Source organism: Oncorhynchus gorbuscha, unplaced genomic scaffold (genome assembly GCF_021184085.1).
Source record: "Oncorhynchus gorbuscha isolate QuinsamMale2020 ecotype Even-year unplaced genomic scaffold, OgorEven_v1.0 Un_scaffold_1598, whole genome shotgun sequence".
Taxonomy (NCBI): Eukaryota; Metazoa; Chordata; class Actinopteri; order Salmoniformes; family Salmonidae; genus Oncorhynchus; species Oncorhynchus gorbuscha.
Window position 1 is genome coordinate 75001 of NW_025746331.1, and position 10000 is coordinate 85000.

The following is a 10000-nucleotide window of genomic DNA, read 5'->3' on the forward strand; positions in this document are numbered from 1 at the left end:
ATCTGTACGGGTCAGGCCTGGTGAATCTGTACGGGTCAGGCCTGGTGAATCTGTACGGGTCAGGCCTGGTGAATCTGTACGGGTCAGGCCTGGTGAATCTGTACGGGTCAGGCCTGGTGAATCTGTACGGGTCAGGCCTGGTGAATCTGTACGGGTCAGGCCTGGTTGATCTTTTCATATTGTACTTTTATGTAGTAACCTCTAACCCCCTCCTCCTCTAACCCCCTCCTCCCCTCCTCCTCTAACCCCCCTCCCTCCTCCTCTAACCCCCCTCCCTCCTCCTCTAACCCCCCTCCCTCCTCCTCTAACCCCCCCCTCCCTCCTCCTCTACCCCCCTCCTCCTCTACCCCCCTCCTCCTCTAACCCCCCCACCCCACCCCACTTCTTCTAACCCCCACCCCACTTCCTCTAACCACCCCACCCCACTTCCTCTAACCCACCCCTCCTCCCCTCCCCCACCCATCCTCTGACCCCCCACCTCTCCTCCCCACCCCTCCTCTGACTCCCCCACCCCTCCCCTCCCCCTCCCCTCCTCCCCCCACCCCAGACGTTCCTGGATGACAACGGAGCTCTGAACTGGCAGATATTTTACTGGATCGGTCAGGAAGCTACGCTGGATAAGAAGGCGGGGTCTGCCATCCACGCCGTCAACCTCCGTAACTACCTGGGGGCGGAGTGCCGAACCATCAGAGAGGAGATGGGAGACGAGTCTGAGGAGTTCAGCGCTGTAGGTCCACACACACACACACACACACACACACACACACACACACACACACACACACACACACACACACACACACACACACACACACACACACACACACACACACACACACACACACACACACACACACACACACACACACACACACACACACACGGCCTGTAGAAAACCTTGCCAACTCTTCTGCCCCACCAGGTGTTTGAAAATGACATCTCCTACATTGAGGGGGGGACAGCCAGTGGCTTCTACACTGTGGAGGACACACACTATACTGTCAGGTAAGGAGGGGTGGACACACACTATACTGTCAGGTAAGGAGGGGGGACACACACTATACTGTCAGGTAAGGAGGGGGACACACACTATACTGTCAGGTAAGGAGGGGGGGACACACTATACTGTCAGGTAAGGAGGGAGGACACACACTATACTGTCAGGTAAGGAGGGAGGACACACACTATACTGTCAGGTAAGGAGGGGTGGACACACTATACTGTCAGGTAAGGAGGGGGGACACACACTATACTGTCAGGTAAGGAGGGGGACACACACTATACTGTCAGGTAAGGAGGGGGACACACACTATACTGTCAGGTAAGGAGGGGGGACACACACTATACTGTCAGGTAAGGAGGAGGACACACACTATACTGTCAGGTAAGGAGGGGTGGACACACACTATACTGTCAGGTAAGGAGGGGGACACACACTATACTGTCAGGTAAGGAGGGGGACACACACTATACTGTCAGGTAAGGAGGGGGGACACACACTATACTGTCAGGTAAGGAGGGGGGACACACTATACTGTCAGGTAAGGAGGGGGACACACACTATACTGTCAGGTAAGGAGGAGGACACACACTATACTGTCAGGTAAGGAGGGGGACACACACTATACTGTCAGGTAAGGAGAGGGGACACACACACACTATACTGTCAGGTAAGGAGGGTGGACACACACTATACTGTCAGGTAAGGAGGGAGGACACACACTATACTGTCAGGTAAGGAGGGGTGGACACACACTATACTGTCAGGTAAGGAGGGGGACACACACTATACTGTCAGGTAAGGAGGGGTGGACACACACTATACTGTCAGGTAAGGGGGGGCACACACTATACTGTCAGGTAAGGAGGGGGGACACACACTATACTGTCAGGTAAGGAGGGGGACACACACTATACTGTCAGGTAAGGAGGGGTGGACACACTATACTGTCAGGTAAGGAGGGGGACACACACTATACTGTCAGGTAAGGAGGGGTGGACACACACTATACTGTCAGGTAAGGGGGGACACACACTATACTGTCAGGTAAGGAGGGGGGACACACTATACTGTCAGGTAAGGAGGGGGGACACACACTATACTGTCAGGTAAGGAGGGTGGACACACACTATACTGTCAGGTAAGGAGGGGGGACACACTATACTGTCAGGTAAGGAGGGAGGACACACACTATACTGTCAGGTAAGGAGGGGTGGACACACACTATACTGTCAGGTAAGGAGGGGGACACACACTATACTGTCAGGTAAGGAGGGAGGACACACACTATACTGTCAGGTAAGGAGGGGTGGACACACACTATACTGTCAGGTAAGGAGGGGGACACACACTATACTGTCAGGTAAGGAGAGGGGGACACACACACACTATACTGTCAGGTAAGGAGGGGTGGACACACACTATACTGTCAGGTAAGGAGGGAGGACACACACTATACTGTCAGGTAAGGAGGGGTGGACACACACTATACTGTCAGGTAAGGAGGGGGACACACACTATACTGTCAGGTAAGGAGGGGTGGACACACACTATACTGTCAGGTAAGGGGGGGGACACACACTATACTGTCAGGTAAGGAGGGGGGGACACACACTATACTGTCAGGTAAGGAGGGGGACACACACTATACTGTCAGGTAAGGAGGGGTGGACACACACTATACTGTCAGGTAAGGAGGGGGGACACACACTATACTGTCAGGTAAGGAGGGAGGACACACACTATACTGTCAGGTAAGGAGGGGTGGACACACACTATACTGTCAGGTAAGGAGGGGGACACACACTATACTGTCAGGTAAGGAGGGGGGACACACACTATACTGTCAGGTAAGGAGGGGGGACACACACTATACTGTCAGGTAAGGAGGGGGGGACACACTATACTGTCAGGTAAGGAGGGGGACACACACTATACTGTCAGGTAAGGAGGGAGGACACACACTATACTGTCAGGTAAGGAGGGGGACACACACTATACTGTCAGGTAAGGAGAGGGGGACACACACACACTATACTGTCAGGTAAGGAGGGGTGGACACACACTATACTGTCAGGTAAGGAGGGAGGACACACACTATACTGTCAGGTAAGGAGGGGTGGACACACACTATACTGTCAGGTAAGGAGGGGGACACACACTATACTGTCAGGTAAGGAGGGGTGGACACACACTATACTGTCAGGTAAGGGGGGGGACACACACTATACTGTCAGGTAAGGAGGGGGGGGACACACACTATACTGTCAGGTAAGGAGGGGGACACACACTATACTGTCAGGTAAGGAGGGGTGGACACACACTATACTGTCAGGTAAGGAGGGGGACACACACTATACTGTCAGGTAAGGAGGGGTGGACACACACTATACTGTCAGGTAAGGGGGGACACACACTATACTGTCAGGTAAGGAGGGGGGACACACACTATACTGTCAGGTAAGGAGGGGGGGGACACACACTATACTGTCAGGTAAGGAGGGGTGGACACACACTATACTGTCAGGTAAGGAGGGGGGACACACTATACTGTCAGGTAAGGAGGGAGGACACACACTATACTGTCAGGTAAGGAGGGGTGGACACACACTATACTGTCAGGTAAGGAGGGGGACACACACTATACTGTCAGGTAAGGAGGGAGGACACACACTATACTGTCAGGTAAGGAGGGGTGGACACACACTATACTGTCAGGTAAGGAGGGGGGGACACACACACACTATACTGTCAGGTAAGGAGGGGTGGACACACTATACTGTCAGGTAAGGAGGGAGGACACACACTATACTGTCAGGTAAGGAGGGGTGGACACACACTATACTGTCAGGTAAGGAGGGGGACACACACTATACTGTCAGGTAAGGAGGGGTGGACACACACTATACTGTCAGGTAAGGGGGGACACACACTATACTGTCAGGTAAGGAGGGGGGACACACACTATACTGTCAGGTAAGGAGGGGGACACACACTATACTGTCAGGTAAGGAGGGGTGGACACACACTATACTGTCAGGTAAGGAGGGGGACACACACTATACTGTCAGGTAAGGAGGGGTGGACACACACTATACTGTCAGGTAAGGGGGGGGACACACACTATACTGTCAGGTAAGGAGGGGGGGGACACACACTATACTGTCAGGTAAGGAGGGGGGACACACACTATACTGTCAGGTAAGGAGGGGTGGACACACACTATACTGTCAGGTAAGGAGGGGGACACACTATACTGTCAGGTAAGGAGGGAGGACACACACTATACTGTCAGGTAAGGAGGGGTGGACACACACTATACTGTCAGGTAAGGAGGGGACACACACTATACTGTCAGGTAAGGAGGGAGGACACACACTATACTGTCAGGTAAGGAGGGGTGGACACACACTATACTGTCAGGTAAGGAGGGGGGACACACTATACTGTCAGGTAAGGAGGGGGGACACACACACTATACTGTCAGGTAAGGAGGGGTGGACACACACTATACTGTCAGGTAAGGAGGGGGGACACACACTATACTGTCAGGTAAGGAGGGGGGACACACACTATACTGTCAGGTAAGGAGGGGGACACACACTATACTGTCAGGTAAGGAGGGGGACACACACACTATACTGTCAGGTAAGGAGGGGGGGACACACTATACTGTCAGGTAAGGAGGGGGACACACTATACTGTCAGGTAAGGAGGGGGACACACACTATACTGTCAGGTAAGGAGGGGGACACACACTATACTGTCAGGTAAGGAGGGGGGACACACACACTATACTGTCAGGTAAGGAGGGGGGACACACTATACTGTCAGGTAAGGAGGGGGGACACACACTATACTGTCAGGTAAGGAGGGTGGACACACACTATACTGTCAGGTAAGGAGGGGGACACACTATACTGTCAGGTAAGGAGGGAGGACACACACTATACTGTCAGGTAAGGAGGGGTGGACACACACTATACTGTCAGGTAAGGAGGGGGACACACACTATACTGTCAGGTAAGGAGGGAGGACACACACTATACTGTCAGGTAAGGAGGGGTGGACACACACTATACTGTCAGGTAAGGAGGGGGGACACACTATACTGTCAGGTAAGGAGGGGGGACACACACACTATACTGTCAGGTAAGGAGGGGTGGACACACACTATACTGTCAGGTAAGGAGGGGGACACACACTATACTGTCAGGTAAGGAGGGGGACACACACTATACTGTCAGGTAAGGAGGGGGACACACACTATACTGTCAGGTAAGGAGGGGGACACACACACTATACTGTCAGGTAAGGAGGGGGACACACTATACTGTCAGGTAAGGAGGGGGGACACACTATACTGTCAGGTAAGGAGGGGGACACACACTATACTGTCAGGTAAGGAGGGGGACACACACTATACTGTCAGGTAAGGAGGGGGGACACACACACTATACTGTCAGGTAAGGAGGGGGGGACACACTATACTGTCAGGTAAGGAGGGGGGGACACACTATACTGTCAGGTAAGGAGGGGGACACACTATACTGTCAGGTAAGGAGGGGGACACACACTATACTGTCAGGTAAGGAGGGGGGACACACACTATACTGTCAGGTAAGGAGGAGGGGAGACACACACTATACTGTCAGGTAAGGAGGAGGGACACACACTATACTGTCAGGTAAGGAGGGGGCGGACACACACTATACTGTCAGGTAAGGAGGAGGGGGACACACTATACTGTCAGGTAAGGAGGGGGACACACACACTATACTGTCAGGTAAGGAGGGGGGACACACACTATACTGTCAGGTAAGGAGGGGGGGACACACACACTATACTGTCAGGTAAGGAGGGGGGACACACTATACTGTCAGGTAAGGAGGGGGGGACACACTATACTGTCAGGGGGGGGGGACACACTATACTGTCAGGTAAGGAGGGAGGGGGACACACTATACTGTCAGGTAAGGAGGGAGGGGGACACACACTATACTGTCAGGTAAGGAGGGGTGGACACACACTATACTGTCAGGTAAGGAGGGGACACACTATACTGTCAGGTAAGGAGGGGTGGACACACACTATACTGTCAGGTAAGGGGGGGACACACACTATACTGTCAGGTAAGGAGGGGGGACACACACTATACTGTCAGGTAAGGAGGGGGGACACACACTATACTGTCAGGTAAGGAGGGGTGGACACACACTATACTGTCAGGTAAGGAGGGGGGACACACTATACTGTCAGGTAAGGAGGGAGGACACACACTATACTGTCAGGTAAGGAGGGGTGGACACACACTATACTGTCAGGTAAGGAGGGGGACACACACTATACTGTCAGGTAAGGAGGGAGGACACACACTATACTGTCAGGTAAGGAGGGGTGGACACACACTATACTGTCAGGTAAGGAGGGGGGGACACACACACACTATACTGTCAGGTAAGGAGGGGTGGACACACACTATACTGTCAGGTAAGGAGGGAGGACACACACTATACTGTCAGGTAAGGAGGGGTGGACACACACTATACTGTCAGGTAAGGAGGGGGACACACACTATACTGTCAGGTAAGGAGGGGTGGACACACACTATACTGTCAGGTAAGGGGGGGACACACACTATACTGTCAGGTAAGGAGGGGGGACACACACTATACTGTCAGGTAAGGAGGGGGACACACACTATACTGTCAGGTAAGGAGGGGTGGACACACACTATACTGTCAGGTAAGGAGGGGGACACACACTATACTGTCAGGTAAGGAGGGGTGGACACACACTATACTGTCAGGTAAGAGGGGGGGACACACACTATACTGTCAGGTAAGGAGGGGGGGACACACACTATACTGTCAGGTAAGGAGGGGGGGACACACACTATACTGTCAGGTAAGGAGGGGTGGACACACACTATACTGTCAGGTAAGGAGGGGGACACACTATACTGTCAGGTAAGGAGGGAGGACACACACTATACTGTCAGGTAAGGAGGGGTGGACACACACTATACTGTCAGGTAAGGAGGGGGACACACACTATACTGTCAGGTAAGGAGGGAGGACACACACTATACTGTCAGGTAAGGAGGGGTGGACACACACTATACTGTCAGGTAAGGAGGGGGACACACTATACTGTCAGGTAAGGAGGGGGGGACACACACACTATACTGTCAGGTAAGGAGGGGTGGACACACACTATACTGTCAGGTAAGGAGGGGGACACACACTATACTGTCAGGTAAGGAGGGGGGACACACACTATACTGTCAGGTAAGGAGGGGACACACACTATACTGTCAGGTAAGGAGGGGGGACACACACACTATACTGTCAGGTAAGGAGGGGGGGACACACACTATACTGTCAGGTAAGGAGGGGGACACACTATACTGTCAGGTAAGGAGGGGGACACACACTATACTGTCAGGTAAGGAGGGGGACACACACTATACTGTCAGGTAAGGAGGGGGGACACACACACTATACTGTCAGGTAAGGAGGGGGGACACACTATACTGTCAGGTAAGGAGGGGGGGGACACACTATACTGTCAGGTAAGGAGGGGGACACACACTATACTGTCAGGTAAGGAGGGGGACACACACTATACTGTCAGGTAAGGAGGGGGGACACACACTATACTGTCAGGTAGGAGGAGGAGGGGGGCACACACTATACTGTCAGGTAAGGAGGAGGGACACACACTATACTGTCAGGTAAGGAGGGGCGGACACACACTATACTGTCAGGTAAGGAGGAGGGGGGACACACTATACTGTCAGGTAAGGAGGGGGGACACACACACTATACTGTCAGGTAAGGAGGGGGGGACACACACTATACTGTCAGGTAAGGAGGGGGGACACACACACTATACTGTCAGGTAAGGAGGGGGACACACTATACTGTCAGGTAAGGAGGGGGGACACACTATACTGTCAGGAGGGGGGGGACACACTATACTGTCAGGTAAGGAGGGAGGGGGACACACTATACTGTCAGGTAAGGAGGGAGGGGGACACACACTATACTGTCAGGTAAGGAGGGGGGACACACACTATACTGTCAGGTAAGGAGGGGGACACACACTATACTGTCAGGTAAGGAGAGGGGGGACACACTATACTGTCAGGTAAGGAGAGGGGGGCTCACTATACTGTCAGGTAAGGAGGGGGGGACACACACACTATACTGTCAGGTAAGGAGGGGGGGACACACACTATACTGTCAGGTAAGGAGGGGGACACACACTATACTGTCAGGTAAGGAGGGGGGGACACACACTATACTGTCAGGTAAGGAGGGGGACACACTATACTGTCAGGTAAGGAGGGGGGGACACACACTATACTGTCAGGTAAGGAGGGGGACACACACTATACTGTCAGGTAAGGAGGGGGGACACACACTATACTGTCAGGTAAGGAGGGGGGACACTATACTGTCAGGTAAGGAGGAGGGGGGACACACACTATACTGTCAGGTAAGGAGGAGGTGGGGACACACACTATACTGTCAGGTAGGAGGAGGGGGGGACACACACTATACTGTCAGGTAAGGAGGGGGGGACACACACTATACTGTCAGGTAAGGAGGAGGGGGGACACACACTATACTGTCAGGTAAGGAGGAGGGGGACACACTATACTGTCAGGTAAGGAGGAGGGGGACACACACTACTGTCAGGTAAGGAGGGGGACACACACTATACTGTCAGGTAAGGAGGAGGGGGACACACACTATACTGTCAGGTAAGGAGGGGGGGGACACTATACTGTCAGGTAAGGAGGGGGGGGGGGACACTATACTGTCAGGTAAGGAGGGGGGGACACTATACTGTCAGGTAAGGAGGTGGGGACACACACTATACTGTCAGGTAAGGAGGGGGACACACTATACTGTCAGGTAAGGAGGGGGACACACACTATACTGTCAGGTAAGGAGGTGGGGACACACTATACTGTCAGGTAAGGGGAGGGGGACACTATACTGTCAGGTAAGGAGGAGGGGGGACACACTATACTGTCAGGTAAGGAGGGGGGACACTATACTGTCAGGTAAGGAGGGGTGGACACACACTATACTGTCAGGTAAGGAGGGGGACACACACTATACTGTCAGGTAAGGAGGGGGACACACACTATACTGTCAGGTAAGGAGGGGGACACACACTATACTGTCAGGTAAGGAGGGGACACACACACTATACTGTCAGGTAAGGAGGAGGGGGACACACTATACTGTCAGGTAAGGAGGGGGGGACACACTATACTGTCAGGTAAGGAGGGGGGGGACACACTATACTGTCAGGTAAGGAGGGGGACACACACTATACTGTCAGGTAAGGAGGAGGGGGGACACTATACTGTCAGGTAAGGAGGGGGGGACACACTATACTGTCAGGTAAGGAGGGGGGACACTATACTGTCAGGTAAGGAGGGGGACACTACTGTCAGGTAAGGAGGGGGGGACACACACTATACTGTCAGGTAAGGAGGGGGGACACACTATACTGTCAGGTAAGGAGGGGGGACACACTATACTGTCAGGTAAGGAGGGGGACACTATACTGTCAGGTAAGGAGGAGGGGGACACTATACTGTCAGGTAAGGAGGGGGGGGACACACTATACTGTCAGGTAAGGAGGAGGGGGGACACTATACTGTCAGGTAAGGAGGGGGGACACACACTATACTGTCAGGTAAGGAGGAGGGGGGACACTATACTGTCAGGTAAGGAGGGGGGACACACACTATACTGTCAGGTAAGGAGGGGGGACACACTATACTGTCAGGTAAGGAGGGGGACACACTATACTGTCAGGTAAGGAGGGGGACACACTATACTGTCAGGTAAGGAGGGGGGTACTATACTGTCAGGTAAGGAGAAGGGGGGACACTATACTGTCAGGTAAGGAGGGGACGCACACTATACTGTCCAATAAGGAGGGGGGACACACTATACTGTCAGGTAAGGGGGG

General features: G+C 53.1%; 1 protein-coding gene across 1 annotated transcript in view; it reads left to right on the forward strand.

Annotated features, from left to right (window-relative positions):
* LOC124023340 (protein flightless-1 homolog) overlaps window positions 1-10000 on the forward strand; it is a 73916-nt gene that overhangs the window by 29756 nt on the left and 34160 nt on the right. The window contains 2 exon segments of the mRNA XM_046337854.1: window positions 548-727; window positions 923-1005. Of these exon segments, the coding sequence (XP_046193810.1) occupies window positions 548-727; window positions 923-1005 (263 nt within the window).